We start from the raw sequence: 21,237 nt of genomic DNA on the forward strand, positions 1-21,237 counted from the left end.
AGCTGGTACAGTTAGACTGAGTTACTTTAGTTAGATCAGCAGAGAGTCGAACTTATTTGAGAACTGTGTTAATAGTTCAATAAACACGTTGACTCACTTCAGAGTCTGGAGCATCCTTTAGTTAAGACTGCATCACGTAGCAGCCTGTGTTATCCGAAGCAGCATAACACAAGAGTCAGCCATACTCCGTGTGTGGGGCAATCCAGCTGCAACTCAGTGAGTGTTGATACCAGGCCCACCCAAAATGGCCACCAAACCCCCAATAAGGTCCGAACAAAGCCAAAGAATTCATCACCATCAAAATTTTACCCCTCCTCCTTCCTCCTCCCCACCGCAACCCCCAACCATACCACAACCCAATAAACAAACAAATAGCTAAATGGAGAATGAAGGCCCCTATCCTCTGCCCCCAACCCCAAACAAAACAAGAAGAAAAATCTTAAATTAATTACTTAAAAGAAAAAAAGCTCAAGTAATAAGCTGCAGATACCCCCACCCCTTCTCTCCCGTTAACTAAATTTACAGCGAGCAAGGTGACCTCCGCACAGGATAAAACCAGAAAAATAATCCTACCAAAAAACCAGTCCGCCACCCACATCCAACTTTAATATAAAAAGATAGTGGTAAAAAGAAAACCAACACCCATCCCACAAACAACCCCAAAAATACAAACTACAAACTTGCCCAGAACCAGCCCCCCATATTTTTGTATGCCTCTTTTGTGTTGTTTTTTTGATTAGTGATTATTCTGTTTTTCACATTTATATCTCCTCTAGTTTCATTTTTTTGTTTCTTTACTTCTCCATTATGTTGCAATGCTGGCTGACGCTACTTCTGGACAGTCAGGCCCCAGAATGGAACCCCGGCTCAATCGATTGTAACCTTTTACTTTTTCTTTAGAGATGTGGATGAACAGAGTCACATGACTGCCAATTAATTTTTAACCAAAGATTAGAATTGTTATTAAACAAAAAAAAGATTAACTATGTACAATACTCCTTCACTCCCACTGCACCTTTACATGTATATACAGATTACAAGGATTACACAAGCGGCAAAATATCGTAAATTCTAATGTTCTCAGTAAGTACACAGTCCATGTAAATAATATTGTCACAAGTAGGCTTATTGTCACAAGTAGGCTTCAATGAAGTTACTGTGAAAAGCCCCTTGTCGCCACATTCCGGCGCCTGTTCGGGGAGGCCATACGGGAATTGAACCCGCGCTGCTGGCGTTGTTCTGCATTGTTTTGCATTACAAGCCAGCTATTTCGCCCACTGCTAAACCAGTAGGAGAAATGTGGTCAGACACATCACACTCTGAAACCAAGTGACAAATGCCACACAAAACAACTTATGTGAATTCCTCCTCAAATCTATCTGGAACTCTGACTTCCACACAAGAGTTTCCAAGCTCCACTTTCAAAAAACACACCTTGGACTCATCTCCCAGACACACTTTCTCTTGGATGCCTTCTCCAAGGATCCTCTTCCAGGATTTCAATCTCTCCTTTCAGTATTCCTCTGCCTTGGATTACCATGTCCACTCAAGATTCCACATTTCTGATTTTAAAAAGCGTTAAAGGGATAAGGGCAACAGGTGGGGATGTGGATTTGAGACCAGGACGAGATCAGCCATGATCTGATTGAATGGCTGAATGACTGAAAAGGCTGAATTGCCTTCTTCTGCCCGTAATTCCTATGTTCCACACAACCTCACGGGTGTCCTGTTATGTCAGTCCAACACTGCTGCTTCACAGTCTGCATTAAGATGTCAGCAAACCTGTGTGTTACTTTGAATGTCTGAATTCCCACTTTAACTCCGGTTTTTGTAGCTGTCTCCTTAACTTGGTGTGCTTTATTTGCTTTTCATTTTAACTTCACCCAACAGCACATTGCTGAACTTCTTGCTCTTTGTTCCTTTAACTTAACTGCCTTCCTGAGACATATATTCTGTCCCAACTCCCTAGTTTCTGAACTTTCTTTTGTTCTTGTGTGAAGTCTGCTCCTTGCAGTTCCCTTGCCCTGGTCAGCTTCTTTTGGGTTCAGCTTAAAGCTAAACTCAAAAGTTCTTTCTAACCTAGGGTGGCTCCTGGTTGTTAAGCAACAACCTATTTTTTCCTTTAAATCCCATGTACCATCATGTTGTAAACCTTTTAATTACAATTCAGGCTCAGTTTAAAATGACCAAAACCCACAGACATGCGGGCACCTTTGTTTAACATGAAACTAACTAAAGCTTCAACCCTTTATTACACAGAAGCACAAAATTAAAGTTACTAAAAGTTATGCCTTATTTCTAATATCCACAGATACAGATTATTTAAACTACCTCTATTTCCTGACAATTGCCAACTGCTTTTGCCTTGTGTCATTACCCTTTTGTATTTAATCTATCCCACTCATCCTGTTGCTAGCTCCATAGCTTAAACCAATTCTGCCCTTACGAAAAGTTCCCACACATATACTTTGCACAAGATGTTTGTAGAACAGGATGTCAGTGCTGGAGACTCTGGCTGATTTTTTAAAAATCTCAAATTAATTTATGTCCATGGTGCCGGTGCATAAACAAGTGGATTAAAATGAATGGCTCATTTGTAAAAACTGCCTCACCATTCGGAAGTAGTCCACGCTTGTGTGGACTTGGCATTTGCACTTGGGTTGAAAAGGGCTGGTTGAGTGGGCCTGAGGGAAGTTATAAATTGACATTATGGGATACATGGGGGTCACCTAAAGTCGGCGTAACCAATTTTCTGCTTCTGTCTGTAGATGGCGTGCTGTTGGTGGACACCGGTTACATAAAGGAGCAAAAGGGTGAGTTCTGTGCCGTCAGCAAGATGAAAAAGGTTCTCTCCACTTGTGAATTGAACCCGTTCACACAGTCACGAGACCCTTGGGAAAGATTGGAGGAGATCTATGAGAATGATATCAGGGATGCTACCAATCCTCACACCACCAATTATGAGTCCTTACAGAAAAAATTACCAAATAAAATTTAACCCCCAAATACTTAGCGTGCCTTTAAAGGGGATTTGGGCCGGAGTTTGTCTGCGACGAGACAGAATGAGACCTGGAAGCAACGGCTTCTGATGTCTGATGTTAAAGACAAATATTTAATTTACTCACCTGGCGGCCCTCCTTTTGTCACAGGTTTAATGGAGGTATTGATCAATTTAAACAACTCTTATTGTTCCTATTAATTCCCAAGGTAGGAATAACAGCAAACGGGATTATTATTTAAATGATAAAATATTAAAACAGGCTGCTGCGCAGAGGGACCTTGGTGTCCTAGTGCAAAAAGTTGGTTTACAGGTGCAACAGGTGATTAAGAAGGTGAATGCAGTTTTGTCCTTCATTGCTAGAGGGATGGAGTTTAAGACTTGGGAGGTTTTGCTGCAATTGTATAAGGTGTTAGTGAGGCCACACCTGGAATATTGTGTTCAGTTTTGGTCTCCTTACCTGAGAAAGGACTTATTGGCACTGGAGGGTGTACAGAGGAGGTTTACTAGGTTAATCCCAGAGCTGGAGGGGTTGGATTATGAGGAGAGGTTGAGTAGTCTGGACTGTACGCGTTGGAATTTAGAAGGTTGCAGAGGGATCTTATAGAAACATATAAGATTATGAAGGGAATAGATAGGATATTTGTGGGGAGGTTGTTTCCACTGGCGGGTGAATGCAGAACTAGGGGGCATAGCCTCAAAATAAGGAGAAGTAGATTTAGGACTGATTTTAGGAGGAACTTCTTCACCCAAAGGGTTGTGAATCTATGGAATTCCCTGCCCAGTGAAGCACGTGAGGCTCCTTCATTAAATGTTTTCAAGATAAAGATAGTTTTTTTGAAGAACAAAGGAATAAAGGGTTATGGCGTTCAGGCGGGAAAGTGGAACTGAGTCCGCAAAAGATCAGCCATGATCTCGTTGAATGTTGGAGGAGGCTCCTAGTTCTTATGTTCCTGTGTTCTTATGTTAAGATGTCAGCAAGGCTGGGACTTACTACCCGTTGCTATTTGCCTTGCGAAGGTGGCACCAGTGATGGAAATTCTTGAGTGAGTGTTGCATTATTGGAAGTGCCACATTTGAGTTGAGATATCAAACCAAGTCCCCATCTGAACTGAAAAATGGACATTAAATATCCCATGGAAAGTTCTCTCTGGTATGGACATTAAATATCCCATGGAAAGTTCTCTCTGGTATCCTGGCCAATATTTGGTCCTCAATCAAACATCACTGAAACAGATTATGTGATCATTATCACCGATTGATTGATTCATTTATTAATTTAATGTCACATGTACCGAAGTACAGCAAAAAGTATTTTTCTGCGGCCAAGGGAACGTACACAGTACGTACTTAGTAGACAAAAAGGATAATCGACAGTATCTTGACAAATGGTACATCAACAAATGGTGATTTGTTAGTGTGGAGTAATTATATATGAAGTGGAAAAGAGTTTTAGTAAGTCAGAACGGTGATAAGAGGTAAAAGAAAAGGGTCTGAATGAGAGAGCTCGCAGAGAGTCGCCATGCTCCGGCACCATCTGGTTGTGGGACCATGCTGTGCACATATTGGCTTCCCGAGTTTCCTACGTTAAAACAGTGACTATGCTTCACCATATTGTAAAAAATCTTGGGGATGATCTGAGTTTGTGAAAGGTGCAACAGGAATGCAAGCTCTTCTTTCTTTCTTGAACCATTGGTGATGCTATATTGATACAGCCGAGTGGCTTTCTCGCTCACTTCAGAAGGGCCGCTTGGAGTCAGCTGTTTTGGTGTAGCAATGGAGTCACGTGTACGCAAGGGCAGCAGGTTTGCCTCCCTAAGGGACAATCATGATTGCCTTTTAATGGTTTTATGCCCAGATACTTTTTAAACTGAATTCAAACGGTTGAGCATTTCTGTTGGTACAAGGAAAATTCAGACTGACCCGTTAAAGGTTAAATCGTTCAATCTCACAGTTCAATGTTAGGGCCTGAATTTTGTTTTTTGTTTAGCATTCCTTTAACTTCACAAGCGGATTACAATAAATTATACATTTGTAAATAACTGCCTCACCATTCGGAAATAGTCCATGCTTGTGGGCAAATTGCTCCACTTTTAGCATGCCGTGGTTTTGGGCAACAAGTGCTGAGGAGGAGAACATACAAGCAGGTAGAATATTTTTCCCAGGCTTCCACTGGCAGCAATTTTGGAGCTTGTTGAAGGAAGTGATGCACAAACAGTCAGCACAAACTTGTTTCCTGAAGATCCCAACTGACCTACTGTATATTTCCCCATTATCACTTCTTATTTAAATTATTCTTAACTTTCTAATCTTATGCTCTTAATCTATCCTCAGTTTATTGCAGATTGAGCTGCATTTTCCACTATGGACCAGAGGACATGGAGATGATTGGGCAAGCATTTAATAGAGACCTGTACGTCTCCACAGTCCAGGTGTACCCTCCGACTGGTGAGCAAGCAAAACCCCTGACCAAGGCGCAGGAACGCCTGATAAGGAAGATTGGAGACAAAGCTTTGCCCTTCTGCTTTGAGGTGCGTTCTGCAACCAGTATTAACAACAGAAATAGGGCAACACGATGGCGCAGTGGTTAGCATTGCTGCCTCACCGCACAGAGGCCTCTGGTTCGATCCCGGCTCTGGGCCACTGTCCGTGTGGAGTTTGCACATTCTCCCCATGTTTGCGTGGGTTTCGCCCCCACAACCCAAAGATGCGCAGGTTAGGTGGATTGGCCAAGCTAAATTGCCCCTTAATTGAAAAAAATGAATTGGGTGCTTTAAATTAAAGAAAAAAAACAGAAATTACTTTGGTTGCGAAGGATTTCGGCTGGGAGGTGTTGGTGAAACAGAGAGCTTGGCTTTATCATGGCCGTTCCTACCAAAATGACCTTTGGCCCTTTCCAACGACCAATCACCAGGTTAATATAACTCTTCAGATATGGAAGCAGGACTTGGGCCTCAGACACGCTCAGGTTTTATAGAAATTCCCAGGTGATTGAGTGAAAAGGGTTGTTTGGCACACAAGGTTAATCAAGTATCTGTGAGGCAATCACAGTGAGGGAGGTGACGTGGCCAATGAGGACAAAGGAGCTTGACTAGAAAGGTCACTGGATGAATAAGGACTTGGGGTGAAGCATCAAAAGTAGAGGGAACGGTAATGTCGAGGAATGAGAACTAAGTGAGGTTACTGCTCTTAGCCCTAGGCTGCCTGCTGCCACAATTAACATTTATGTATTTTCCTTTGACAGTTCCCAAACCATCTGCCCTGTTCTGTTTGTCTTCAGCCCTCTGCCAACGACCCAGACAAGGTAAGATCTGAAAGTTCTCCAGAGTGAGTGCAGGATCATAGAATCATAGAAGTTACAGTGCAGAAGGAGGCCATTTGGTCCATCAAGTCTGCACCGGCCCTTGGAAAGAGCACCCTAAGCACATAACTCTACCCTATCCATACACCTCCACTCTATCCCTGTAACCCCACTGACCCTTTTTTGGTCAATCCTACCTAATCTGCACATCTTTGGACTGTGGGAGGAAACCGGAGTACCCGGAGGAAACCCACGCAGACACGGAGAGAACGTGCAGACTCCACACAGACAGTGACCCAAGCTGGGAATCGAACCTGGGACCCTGGAGCTGTGAAGCAGCTGTGCTAACCACTGTGCTACCATGCTGCCCTGTGGATGTACTGAGAGCAGAAAGGAAAGTCGGAAGTCATGTTGGAACCAATGATACAGGCAGAATTTCAGGAGTTGCGAAGATTTTTAAAAAGACCTTAAGGGAATATCCCCAATGCCACATGCTGATGAGCACGGAAACCAGAGGATAAGTGCATGTAAAAGCATGTCTGGAGAAGTGATGCAGATCCGGGAAGTGATAACTCGGGGAGAAATAAGACATAGTCCTTTCAAGTGAAACAAATGAATGCCCAAGGCGAATGCTCCATGGACGGCAAAGAAAACAGTTCAAATTAAACAGATAAAGGAGGCTTATGACAAATGTTAAAAGCATGATTCAGTTAACCAGGAAGGTCATGGAAAGTGCAGGATGGAATCGAATATGCTAATGTGGGAGGCAAAGAGCGGTTACGAGAAAAGATTAGCATTAAATTGAACACAAAAAGATTTTATAAACATAAGGGGTGGAATCATCCAGGCCCACCACCAACAGAAAGCTTAGCAGGACGTCAAAAATCAGTTACCCGTCAACGGGATGAACTTTGGCAATTCTCCGCACTTTAAAGTCAGGTTGAGCTTCCCAGTAAATAGGGTCTCCTCATGTTATCTCATGCATTAGAAAGTCATGAATACTTACTAAAAGGCCCTTTCACTGGAATTAAGTTCCTCACCAGCGAAAAATTGAAAAGTTCACATTCATGACTACACATAAATGATGTGCATACGGCGAGTTTGATTTCTATGGTAGTTGCTGCAGCTTAACTCTGAGAAACTAACTAGTATTAACAGCCCCCGTCCAACTGTTTGAGTACTAACAGCCCCTGTGAGATGTAATGGACTCAGACACCCAAATGTCTAACAATGAGGGATGCCCCACTGTCCCATTGATACTCACAAGCAAACACAACTGTCCTGGGCTCCCAGCATGGTTGAGTTCCCTGTCCGTCACTGGATTAATACTATTAGTGACAGGATGAAGCTGTTAAGTGGACATGAGTTTCCCACAAAGGAGTCTCAATGTTTACATTTTTTATTAATTTATGTGATGTGGGCGATGCTGGTTAGACCAGCATTTATTGCCCATCCCTAGTTGCCCTTCAGAAGGTGGTGGTGAGTTGCCACTTGAACCATGGCAGTCCCTGAGGTGCAGGTACACCCACAGTGCTGTTAGGGAGAGGGTTCCAGGGTTTTGACCCAGGGACAGTGAAGGAACGGTGATATATTTCCAAGTCAGGATTGTGAATGACTTGGAGGGGAACCTCCAGGTGGTGAGGTTCTGAGGAGTCACGAATGGTGCTTAACATTGTGCAGTCACCCACAAACATCCCCACTTCTGACGTTACAATGGAAGGGAGGTCATTGATGAAGCAGCTGAAGATGGTTGGGCCTAGGACACTATCCTGTGGAACTCCTGCAGTGATGTCTTGGCGGTGGGTTAGACGGAAGACCATTCATGTGCCTTTCTACCCAGACTTAATCGGTGTAGTGGCGGGAGGGTGACCTGAATCCTACATCCCTGTCTGATGAAATGACCCACAAACCTCACCTGAGGGGAGGGCATCACATTCTGCCCCATAGTCACTGGACAGGGTGCAAAATTGGGGCCAGAGCTGTGAGGTTATACAAATTAGGAAAGGCTGGCTCTCATTTTGCTTGGAAAGAGAACATCGAGTGGTGATTGAATAATAATAATCTTTATTATTATCACAAGTAGGCCTACATTAACACTACAATGAAGTTACTGTGAAAATCCCCGAGTCGTCACATTCCGGAACCTGTTCGGGTACACAGAGTAAGAATTCAGAATGTCCAAATGACCTAACAGCACGTCTTTTGGGACTTGTGGGAGGAAACCGGAGCACCCGGAGGAAACCCACGCAGACGAGGGAACATCTAGACTCTGCACAGACACTGACCCGAGCCGGGAAATGAACCTGGGACCCAAGCGCTGTGAAGCAACGGTGCTAACCACTGTGCTACCGTTCTGCCTGAATAGAGATCATTAAAATTACAAAAGGTTTTCTATGAGTAGACGCAGGTAAAGTGTTTCCATTTCCACTTGAGAGGAAGAGTAAACTAAAGATTATCGATATAAGGTAGTCACAAAGAAATCAAATTCCGAAGAATATTTTGTACCCAGGGATTGATAAGAATTTGAAACCTGCTGTTACATAGGAGGAATTGAGGTGAAAGGTGTAGGTATACTTAAGGGGATGCCAGATACGCATGTGAGTGTTACGCTGATATGGCGGTGAATCTGTGGAATTCTCTACCACAGAAAACTGTGGAGGCCAAATCGCAGAATATATTTAAGAAGGAAACAGATAGATTTGTAGACTGTAAAGGTATCAGCGGGTATGGGGAGAGTGCTGGAGTATGATGTTGAGATAGAGGATCACGTTGAATGGCCGAGCAGGCTCAAAGAGCCAAATGACCTTCTCTTGCCCTTATTTTCTATGTTGGGTAAGGAAGGGTGGGCATGGCTTCAATTGGAACCATAAATTCTAGCATGGACTGGTTGAACTGAATGACCTGTGTGCTGTACATTCTGTGTCATTCTATGTAACCTGGAATGATCCAGCACCAATTAATCTGCACCCAAGAATGATTGTAAATCACAAACGTGTAACCTACCTACCCCTTATGTTGAATAAATCTGATCCCTGATCTTTTTTCTTTCTCTGCAGTTTTGTTCCGTTGAATTCAAGGTATTAGCTTTTTGCGTAAGCAATCTGGAGGAAAAGATCCGTAAAAGGTAAATAAGGAGGAATATGTAGCCTTCTGGAAGGCAGTGACCCTGATTTTTCCTTCATATTCTCTAACACCAGGTTGTGGTATCTGAAACATATTCACTGTAACACAGCCATTTATTTTTTTCCAACACAGCAACTTATTGCTTTGTGGCTTGTGCAGCATACAATTGAACCAATTGGTTGCAGCAATCTGTTCAATTAATGATGTGGAGATGCCGGCGTTGGATTGGGGTGGACACAGTAAGAAGTCTTACAACACCAGGTTAAGGTTCAACCGGTTTCTTTCGAATCACTAGCTTTCGGAGCACAGTTCGTTCATCAGGTGAATGAAATGAAAATGAAATGAAAATCGCTTATTGTCACAAGTAGGCTTCAAATGAAGTTACTGTGAAAAGCCCCTAGTTGCCACATTCCGGCGCCTGTTCGGGGAGGCTGGTACGGGAATTGAACCGTGCTGCTGGCCTGCCTTGGTCTGCTTTCAAAGCCAGCTCTTTAGCCTTGTGCTAAACCAGCCCCAGATGATTCACCTGATGAAGGAACTGCGCTCCGAAAGCTAGTGATTCGAAGCAAACCTGTTGGACATTAACCTGGTGTTGTAAGACTTCATACTGTTCAATTAATGGTTTGAGTATTAGCAGCTCAGAGTGGATCTGTGATGGGCAGATACATAGAATTGTGAACTGCCAATCAGCGAGCCTTTAGTGAATCCTTGCTATAAACTACCTGTTGCTACCTGTATAGTGTGAAGCACTCACTGGTCCTCATTTGTCAGTAAATCGAGGGCTTGGTAGTACAGGGGGTGGGATTAGGCACTAACCTTTCACCACAGAGATTAAGGTCAAATGCAGCCCACATTAAATGGAAAAAAAAGTATTTTTAGTCCGGGTTAGTGCTAGTCACATTCACAGAGAGTAATGGCTCGCAACACTTGATCATGCCTAATTCAGCACCGACAATAGTCATTCAATCCACAATTCACATTGTGGTGTGAGTAAAGGAAAAATGCCCCAATGATCTCTTCAGCATGTAGCTGAGGAATATTGTAAGGACAGTGAAATGTGTTAGGACAGTGCAGAGGGCACTTGACTCTGTATCTATCACATATTGTATCTGCCCAGGGAGTGTTTGATGGAACAATGTGCAGGGAACTTAAAGTGTGCAATTCTAATCACCACCCCATTGACTGGTGCACCTTCAGCTGCCAAGGCCCTAAGCTCTGGAATACCCTCCCTAAATGTTTCCACCTCCTAATTCTCTTTCCTCATTTAATACACTCCACAAAGATTACCTCCTTGGCCTAGCTTTTGGCCATCTACCCTAAAAACGCCTTACGTGCCTCAATGTTAAATTTTCTTTAATAGCACTCCTGTGAAGTGTCTTGTTTTGCTATGTTAAAGACGCCATACAAATACAGCTTTTTGTTGTGTGGTTTAATTTTGTATATAATTTATTCTCTTGATGTGGATATCTAAGGGCGTTAAGAGTCAACCACACAACATGGACTGACAGGCCAGGTAAAGATGGCAGTTCAATTCTCTGCATGACATCTGTGAATTCTAGAATCTCTAAAGTGCAGAAGGAGGTCGTTCGGCCCATCGGGTCTGCACCGACCCTCTGAAAGAGTACTATAGGCCCTCCCAACCCCCCGCACCCCTTGCTTCATCCCCGTAACCCCACCAAATCTGCAATTTTGGACACTAAGGGGTATTTGTGGCATGCCCAATCCACCTAACCTGAATATATTTGGACTGGGAGGAAAATGGAGCACCTGGAGAAAACCTACGCAGACATGGGGAGAACATGCAAACTCCACACAGTCACCCGAGGCTGGAATTAAACCCGGTCCCTGGTGCTGTGAGGCAGCAGTGCTAACCACTGTGCCAGTGGGGTTTTTATGACATTCCAGCAACATTCATGATATATTTTTATTTTATTTTAGTGCAAGTCATGTTTTCTGTGAACTTGTTGGTGCTCACTGATCTTGTTTTCCCTCTTTATTTTTCCAGAAGCTCTGTGCATCTGGCTATCCGTAAAGTGCAATATGCTCCAGATCGAACTGGGCCAAAGCCAACTGCCCATATCAGCAAGCATTTCCTGATGTCAGACCAGCCACTCCACCTGACGGCATCTCTGAATAAAGAGGTGAGGGAGACACCTGACCGGAGATACTAACAAACCATCCATCACTCTTTGACTGGTGAGGAAAATCTGTTTCAAAATGTGAACCAGAAGGAAGATGGAAAGAGGAACAGGTCACTCCCCATTCCATCAGATCATGGCTGCTCTGCATCGCAACTTCACTTCCCCGCCTTTGCTCCATATCCCTTTTTACTAATTCCAAACAAAATCGATCTCAATCTTGGCAACTGCAGTTGCCCTCACATCAACACAAGCTCCAGATTTCTACAGGCCTTTATGTGAAAAGTGCTTTTTCATTTCACGGGTGTATGGCCCAGCACTAATTTTAAGATTACATCCCCATTTCTTCATTCCCCCATCAAATAAACCCCTACCTTCAAGATGCAGGGAAATGCAATCCAGGGTTTTGTCACCCGACTTCATAATTTAAACCTTTAAGCCTTGGTATCATTGGATTGGATTTGTTTATTGTCACATGTACCGAGGCACAGTGAAAAGTATTTTTCTGCGAGCAGCTCAACAGATCATTAAGTACATGGGAAGAAAAGGAAATTTAAAAAAAATACATAACAGGGCAACACCAGGTACACAATGTAACGACATAACACTGACATCGGGTGAAGCATACAGGGGTGTAGTGTTAATGAGGTCAGTCCATAAGAGGGTCGATAAGAGATACACAGAACATACAGTGCCGAAGGAGGCCATTCGGCCCGTCGAGTCTGCACCGACCCATTTAACCCCTCACTTCCACCCTATCTCCATAACCCAATAGCCCCTCCTAACCTTTCGGGGCACTGAGGGCAATTTAGCATGGCCAATCCACCTACCCTGCACGTCTTTGGACTGTGGGAGGAAACCGGAGCACCCGGAGGAAACCCACGCAGACACGGGGAGAACGTGCAGACTCCGCACAGACAGTGACCCAGTGGGGAATTGAACCTGGGACCCTGGCGCTGTGAAGCCACAGTGCTAGCCACGTGTGCTACCATGCTGTCCCTCGTGCTACTGTGCTGCAGTGGGGAAGAAGCTGTTTTTGAGTCTGTTCGTCCGTGTTCTCAGACTTTTGCATCTCCTGCCCGATGGAAGAAGTTGGAGAAGATGGAAGATGGAATCAATGGATGGGAGGCAGGTTCGTGTGATGGACTAGGCTGTGTTTCATTCGGGTGAATCTACGTTGAACCTTCTCCAAACTCAGTATATTTTTCCTAAGGCGCAGTGCCCAGAACTGAATGCAGTACTGTAGACAGGATCTGACTGCAGCTTTATACATCGACAAGCTCTCAATGATTTGTCCGTTTGGACTCCCAAATCTCTGTTCCCCATTACAGCTTTTAGTTCCTCACCATTTGAAAAATACTTTGATTTATCTTGAGTCTGTCGTGGATATGCTCACACTTGTCCAACTTGAGACCAATTAATACTGTTTTTCTCACTCCATCGCTGTCCCTTTGTAACTTCCTGCTCCCATTTCACCATTTACTGTCCTTCCTAACTTCACAGCATGTCAAAATACAGTGATCATTTTGATCAGTCATAATGAGTATAACTTCTTTTAGTGTCACAATAGAATATAACGACCATGCTTCCCCATATCAGTAGCTTAAACAAAATCTTTCCAAACCACATTTCAATGTTCTCCCTCAATACTGAAGCAGAGCTTAACCTCACAGCTTTCCAATTTAAAAAATCTGACTGACTTTGCAGTCTTTATGACTGACTGTGTCTCTGCTTCAGTTTCTTTTAGTTCAGTATTACTCTTTCACATTAGAGAATCAAAGAATCAGACACCATGGTTGTCCAGTCTTTATTGAATGCTCAGATAGGCTACTAAATTGCTTATAACTTGCAGCCATGAAGAACATTATATCAAAGCTCAGCTCACTGTATGTTAACCTCCTATTACCTCAGTGCTTGTATTTAATTTTTTAAAAAGCTTGTATGATACATTTACTTCAAACCCCCTACTTTTTAAACTTAATTATTTTCTTTGTTAATTCTTTTGTGTGGAATTGTGGCAGGCATCCTTTGATTTCTTCGATCAGCCAACTACTACATGCAGTACTACATCCCTCCCCCACCCATGTAGCATCAGTTTGGGGCAAGGAGGATTTTTGAACTGTGGACCAATTTGTCTGCGACAAGCATGTCAGAAAGGATCGACCTTCATCTTTTCTGAATGTTGTAAAGCAGTGGAACCCATTGCACCAGTCTGTCCCTCACAAAGATGACTGCTTCCCTTATCTCCCATGGTTACACCCTAACCGAATTCCCACAGTGCAACAGCAGTGTTCTAAGCCATTCTGATCTCCTTGTTCCATAACCTATGTCTTGGTTGTAACTCTCTCAGCCTTCCCACTCGTCTCATTAAGAAAGCTACCCACATAAACAGGTGCTGACAACCCTTCAATGAGTATGTATGGCCCCAATAGCTTGGTTGATAAATCTAACTTCCAACTGAGCTACAAGAGATCTCAGGTCTGAACCAAAGTTTCAAGCAGTAATGGTTAGGGCACCTCAATTAGCCTGAGTGCCACTGGGTTATGGAGGGAAGAATTCTGCTTGATTGCCTGCTCCCAGTCACTATCTAATGCTTCTTACAGTTGTGATCATGAGCCTGAAATGAGGATAGAATTGGGCTTGGTTGTGATGTCCTGGCAGCTGGGTAGCCTTGAGAGACTCACTAGGCTCAGATATGAAGGACGCAACTGATGAGTTGGGCGTTCTGGATCACATACAGGTCACCAACACTTGAAGTAGTGCAACACTATTTTATGAAAAGGTTAACTATTTAAACATACTTGAACTGTGGGTAAATACGATACCAGCTTTAACTAAAGACCTTTGCCTTGTCCTAACCATGATGTGGAGAGATGTCCTAACCAGTTGATGCACTCAGCACATGGTGAATATCTGTGTTGCAGGTTGTGAGCTCTGTGCTCCTAGCTAGCTGCTACTCGAATGAGCGGGAACTCTGATGTCCCCTGTCTTTATAGTGCGTGTGCTCTCACTAGTGATTGGCTGCGGTGTTGTGTATGTTGATTTGTCCCACTGTGTGTCCATCAGTGTGTGTCTGCACCATGATATACTGGTGTATATTATGACAGCAACTTGGATGAGGCACTAGAGCAGGGCAGCATCTGGGAAGCCAGGTTTCCTGAAAGAGGGAGAAAGTGAAAAGCAAAGGACAACTTTAAGCTAATGTTTATTTTCATTCCTCAGATATATTACCACGGGGAGCCCATCAGTGTTGATATTGAAGTGAATAATAATTCTAACAAGGATGTGAAGAGCGTCAAAGTATCAGGTATCCTAAAGTAAAGTCATATCATGTACTTGTGGTTATGGACTTTCAATTTGGGGGTCATGAATTCAAATCCCATCACAGCAAGTTGTAAAATTGATTTTTGGGCTGGTGTCGGAAAAGGGACCACAAAATAGCCATAATAACATAACTGGCACCCTGAGGAGGTAAACTTACTATTCGTATCTGGTCCAGTCGTAATCCCATACTATAGAGTTGACTTTTACCATCCTTAGGGCCTCTCAAGGCACTCAGTGGTGCAAAGCATCGTGACGTTCGAGAAGAAGGAACTCTGCTTCTCAAAGCGATTACAGGCGGGCAGCAAGTTGGCCATGTCCCAAGAACAAAATAAAAAATAAACAGCTGGACAGCACTTCCCCTCTGAGATTACTAATCCCTTTCACTGACTTCCAAAACTGTTGCACAAAGTGATACACTTACCTAACTTTGAAATATGAATTCGCAAGAAATTATACTGTGCGCAAAAGCCATTCAGCAACATTTAAACTCTTAAACCTAATAATCCCATCAAGATATGTTTGGGTGAACAGCACTAACTAATCAGTCCCTGAGTAAACAAAGTTGAATTAGTGAGTCTCGGAGTAAATAGTGCTAACTAGTGATTCACTGAGTGTGTTAAAAGGTGGGTAAACAGTTCTTACCAGTGAGTCTCTGAGCACGGTAGCACAAGTGGCTAGCACTGTGGCTTCACAGCTCCAGGGTCCCAGGTTCGATTCCCCGCTGGGTCACAGTCTGTGCGGAGTCTGCAGGTTCTCCCCGTGTGTGCGTGGGTTTCCTCCGGGTGCTCCGGTTTCCTCCCACAGTCCAAAGACGTGCAGGTTAGATGGATTGGCCATGCTGAATTGCCCTTAGTGTCAGAAAGGTTACTGGGTTGCGGGGATAGGGTGGAAGTGAGGGCTTAGGTGGGTTGGTGCAGACTCGATGGGCAAATGGCCTCCTTCTGCACTGTATGTTCTATATAAACATTGCTAACTAATGAATCTTCGAGTAAACAGTGTTAACTAGTGTGTCTCTTGTGAACAGTGTTTACTAACACGCTTCTGATTGAACATTGTGAGATTAGTGAAACAGCAGTGGACTGGTGAGGTCCCGAGTAAACAGTGCTAACTAATGAGCCCTTGTTAAACAGTGCCTCCTAATGAGTATCATGATGTACACCGTCACATGGCAACAGGAGAAGAGGCTGACAGCAAATGACAGCTAGAAAGAGTGAGCAGGTGGCAGTGCAGTACAGGCACGCTATTGATTCATCTTATTTTGGACACATCTTGGATACAGCCACTGTAGAAACCTAAGTTTTCAGGTGTGAACTAGTCCAATCCAGACACGAATATACAACTCACAATTCCTTCCTTACCTTCTCACACCCTCTGTACAGAGAATGGTTTGGTACTAACAGCAGTGAAAAGGCCATTCAGCTCACAACTCCATGCTGGCATTTATGCTCTACAAGAGACTGCTCCCACATTTCTGTAGCTAACCCTGTCAACATCTCCCTCTACTCCTTTTTTTTCTTCTTCTTGTTTTTAAAACATCAATGCTATTCACGTCAACTACTCCATGTGTTGGCAGATTCTACATTCAAGCCACTCTTTGGGTAAAGAAGTTTCTTCTGAATTCCCTATTGGATTACTTGATGACTTTATATTTATGGCTCCAATTCTGACCTCTCCCTCAATGGGTACAGTTTCCCTACATCTACTTCAGCAAATATTTTCAGAATAAAGGTTTCAATCAGGTCACCCCTCAGCCATCTCTTTTCCAGAGGGAAGATCTTGAATTTGTTCTGCCTTTCCTGGTCTCATTCCATTTTAATTTCAATTCTGGTTTGTTTCCAGAATTTGGTGCCAGCTGCGGCTGAGTGGGTTGATGTCTCCCTCCAGAGGCTTGAGCACTCCGATCCCGGCGGCCAGTCCAATGCAGTACTCAGGGAATGCATCTCCCTGCTGGGATGTTAAACCTATCTGCCCTCTGAAATGGGTGCAAAAGATCCTCGGCAGTAACTCAATGGAGGGGAGGTATCCCGGTCTCCTGCTCAACCTTTATCCCCCAACCAACACATTAAAGAAACAATTATCTGGTCACTATCACATTGCTCTTTGCAGTTGCCTGCTGGGTACAAATTGGCTGCCTTATTTTCTACATTATAACAGTAACGACAATTCAAAGAGTGCTTCATTGGCTGAAGAGCATTTTGGGGTGCCCAGAGGTTGTGAAAGGCGCTATATGAATGCAAATGTTCCTTTCATATTCTGGAAACTATTTGTACCTTTTTCAATGCTTCTACATTTATTGTGTGAAACTGTCCTCAGAGGGTACTCCAAGTAAGCAGTAACAATAATAATAATATTTTTATTGTCATATGTAGACTTACATTAACATTGCAATGAAGTTACTGTGAAAAGCCCCTAGTCGCCACATTCCAGCGCCTGTTCAGGTACGCAGAGGGAGAATTCAGAATTCTCAGCTGGGACGGGAATTGAACCTGTGCTGCTGGCCTTGTTCTGCATCACAAACCAACTGTCTAGCCCACTAAGCTAAACCAGCCCCTGTCAAAGGTTCTTTACAAAGGTCCCTTCTTTTCAATTCAATTTGTTTAGAAATGAGCCCCAGTATTTTTATTACATTTTTATTGGTCTTATTAACCTGCATCACTACTTTTTAGTGATTTATGTATCTGCATCCCCAGATCCATCTGCTTTCCTACCCCATTTAGACTCTTATTATCAAAGCAGAATGTGGTTCCTCATTTTTCCTAGCAAAATGTACTGCCTCAAACGTAAAAAAAATGTAATGTAAATGTATCTGTTTACCGTTCTGCATGTTAATTAATGTATATTGCCCCTGCAGAAATATAACCCACCCCCCTTATTTAATATCCTCTACAAATTTTGAAACTTTGCAAAGAGCTTAATTCTAACTCAATTGAAACCCATTCACTTACACCGAGTTAAAATAAGGCCTTTTGTGTCAGAATGTGAAAGATTTTTCCAGCTACAAATACTGTGTTTAATGGGTCTTGATATATTTTCTTTGTTCTCAGTCATACAAGCAACTAATGTGGTGCTGTACTCGAATGATACATATGTCGAGGAGGTTGCTGTGGAGGAAGCAGAGTAAGTAACACACTTTCGTAGCACGAGGAGAGCCTCAGTGGGTAGTCTGGACGATAAGAACCCTGTGGAGTGATCTGAACTATGTGGGACAGCCTAGTCTTCCATAGGATGACAAGAGCCCTGTAGAATGGCTGGGACATGGGAGTTCTGTAGTGCCTGGAGCCCTGTAGTATGGACTTGCTCCTCCTGAGATGCTTGGATGGTGAGGTTGCAAAGGATGGTTTGCAGATCAGCTATTACTCTTTGAGTTAACTTTGAGTTGGCTGAAGTGGCACAGATGATCACTATATCAGATGAAACAAACATTTCAGTCCACCCAATCCCAGTTCAAAGGTTGACTGGTCTATTATTCCTGCGCAGCTGTCTCCCGCCATAGGTTTGATGAGGGTTGGTGGAAACTCTGAAGCAACAGAGCAATGATGCTGTTTCTCTGGGATTTCAGTTGAAGTAACATCAGTAGATCAAGAGAAACCCCGATATAAATTCAACCCCGGGATGTGTTTAGGTAGCAGTTAAAGAAACCAATGACAGCATTTCTATGATCACAAATTAAAGTCCCATGTTATCCCCATTAGCCATAAGACCATAAGACATAGGAGCGGAAGTAAGGCCATTTGTCCCATCGAGTCCACTCCACCATTCAATCATGGCTGATTTCAACTCCATTTACCCGCTCTCTCTCCATAGCCCTTAATTCCTCGAGAAATCAAGAATTTATCAACTTCTGTCTTAAAGACACTCAACGTCCCGGCCTCCACCGCCCTCTGTGGCAATGAATTCCACAGACCCACCACTCTCTGGCTGAAGAAATTTCTCCTCATCTCTGTTCTAAAGTGACTCCCTTTTATTCTAAGGCTGTGCCCCCGGGTCCTAGTCTCCCCTGCTAATGGAAACAACTTCCCTACATCCACCCTATCTAAGCCATTCATTATCTTGTAAGTTTCTATTAGATCTCCCCTCAACCTCCTAAACTCCAATGAATATAATCCCAGGATCCTCAGACGTTCATCGTATGTTAGGCCTACCATTCCTGGGATCATCCGTGTGAATCTCCGCTGGACCCGCTCCAGTGCCAGTATGTCCTTCCTGAGGTGTGGGGCCCAAAATTGCTCACAGTATTCTAAATGGGGCCTAACTAATGCTTTATAAAGCTTCAGAAGTACATCCCTGCTTTTATATTCCAAGCCTCTTGAGATGAATGACAACATTGCATTTGCTTTCTTAATTACGGACTCAACCTGCAAGTTTACCTTTAGAGAATCCTGGGCTAGGACTCCCAAGTCCCTTTGCACTTCAACATTATGAATTTTGTCACCGTTTAGAAAATAGTCCATGCCCCTCTCCTTTTTTCCAAAGTGCAAGACCTCGCACTTGCCCACGTTGAATTTTATCAGCCATTTCTTGGACCACTCTCCTAAACTGTCTAAATCTTTCTGCAGCCTCCCCACCTCCTCCATACTACCTGCCCCTCCACCTATCTTTGTATAATCGGCAAACTTAGCCAGAATGCCCCCAGTCCCGTCATCTAGATCGTTAATATATAAAGAGAACAGCTGTGGCCCCAACACTGAACCCTACGGGACACCACTCGGCACCGGTTGCCATTCCGAAAAAGAACCTTTTATCCCAACTGTACAATGTGGACAATGAGCTGATGAGATTGTGTTCTTTTGATAGGATACAGTGCATCCTGTGTAGAGGGACCAATCCCAAGATAATATTCCCTATTAAATGAACACAGATCATCACCATTTTCCAGCAGTGTCATGCAAGAAACCAAGCCTGACCATATTAGGGAGACCACAACTCTGGTTTTCAAATATATACCCCTGTTTTGTTTTTTTTGGTGATCCTTCAGTGTTGAAGACAGTTTAAAGTCTTTGAAGGGTCAACAGATTGAGAAAATCCTGCATAGTGGGAATTTTTATCCCCAGTGTACTGTCAATCATCCAAAGTCTCACCTATCTGGGTTTGGGACTGGATAGAAAGTGGTTAAATAAAGGACATGATTTTCATGTATTCTGTGGATACAACACAATTGTCTGAATACCTGCGAGTTCAGTGTGTCCAACATGCCTTTCTCTATATAGCTCAGGGTGGTGAGGATCCCTCGCAGTTTGGCAAACAGTATTCAGAAAGGTATTGACTGGATGTGTTGTCGAATGCAGAATATTTGGTTTTCCTTGATTAGGTTTGTGTTTCTAAATATGAATATTTTTTCTTTACTCAGTGACCAAATTGCTTCAGGTTCCAGTTTCTCTAAGACCTATGTGCTCTTGCCATTAATGGCCGACAACAGCAACAAACATGGCATCGCCCTTGATGGCCGGATCAAACAGGAGGACACTAACCTGGCTTCTTCCACCATGTAAGGGAATCTGTTTGACTTGGGGAGGGAAAGCGATGGAGTATGTGAGAAAAGGAGAGGGGATGGAAAGAAAGATGGAAGGAGGATATATTTACCCAGGGAGGAAGGGAGGTAAATGTAAATGAGGGAGCTCGGGCGGCTCTGGGCCAAGATAGATCCGCTTCAGACTGCACCATCTTGGCCTGGGTGAGAGCAGTCTGGTCTGGCTGGCTGACGAGTAACAGCAGAGACATTGGCAGAGTGGCAGGGGGGGGGGGAGCATACAATCAGATCATGGTTACTGCACAGAAGGACGCTATTTGACCTGTTGTGTAAATGCTGGCTCTCTGGAAGTGCAGTTCATCTCATCTCATCGCTGCCTTTTCCTCGTTGTCCTGCAAACATTTAATTTCAAATAATTATACAATTCTCTTTTGAAGGCCTTGATTGAATCTGTTTATTTTACAGATTTATCATAACTTCCTTGTCTTGACACTTCTTCCCCTTGTTTATAAAGCCAAATATGGGGTATGCTTTACTAACTGTTTTCTCATCCTGGCATGCCATCTCTCGTGATAATACTCAGCCTTCCTCGGATCCTGCACCCCTTTGGAATTGTATCCTTTGCTTTACCTCTCCTCATTCTTCCCACCAACAGGAATCATGCCTCACTTCTTTTGAGTTAAATTTCATCTGCCCTTTGTCCACCTATCCCACCAACCTGTCTAAGTTCGCTCGAAGCTTATCGCTATCGTAGTTCACAACACTTTGTGTCCCTGTCAATCTGGTTCGGTAATACAGATCGAGGAAAGTGGTGGTATTAACTCTGGGGAACGCCACTATGTAATTTCCTCCAGTCCTAAAACCAACAGTTCACCATCTGTTTTCT

General features: G+C 43.5%; 1 protein-coding gene across 3 annotated transcripts in view; it reads left to right on the plus strand.

Annotated features, from left to right (window-relative positions):
* The window catches only part of LOC140389996 (beta-arrestin-1-like), a 73,617-nt gene that overhangs the window by 32,017 nt on the left and 20,363 nt on the right, over nucleotides 1-21,237 (plus strand). For all 3 annotated transcript variants that reach the window (XM_072474752.1, XM_072474751.1, XM_072474753.1), the window contains exons 4-11: nucleotides 2,769-2,813; nucleotides 5,333-5,529; nucleotides 6,243-6,302; nucleotides 9,356-9,423; nucleotides 11,428-11,563; nucleotides 14,783-14,867; nucleotides 17,929-18,001; nucleotides 20,232-20,369. In XM_072474752.1, the coding sequence (XP_072330853.1) occupies nucleotides 2,769-2,813; nucleotides 5,333-5,529; nucleotides 6,243-6,302; nucleotides 9,356-9,423; nucleotides 11,428-11,563; nucleotides 14,783-14,867; nucleotides 17,929-18,001; nucleotides 20,232-20,369 (802 nt within the window). The remainder of the gene's footprint in view (nucleotides 1-2,768; nucleotides 2,814-5,332; nucleotides 5,530-6,242; nucleotides 6,303-9,355; nucleotides 9,424-11,427; nucleotides 11,564-14,782; nucleotides 14,868-17,928; nucleotides 18,002-20,231; nucleotides 20,370-21,237) is intronic.

The sequence above is a fragment of the Scyliorhinus torazame genome, chromosome 14, assembly GCF_047496885.1.
Source record: "Scyliorhinus torazame isolate Kashiwa2021f chromosome 14, sScyTor2.1, whole genome shotgun sequence".
In the NCBI taxonomy this organism is placed as follows: domain Eukaryota; kingdom Metazoa; phylum Chordata; class Chondrichthyes; order Carcharhiniformes; family Scyliorhinidae; genus Scyliorhinus; species Scyliorhinus torazame.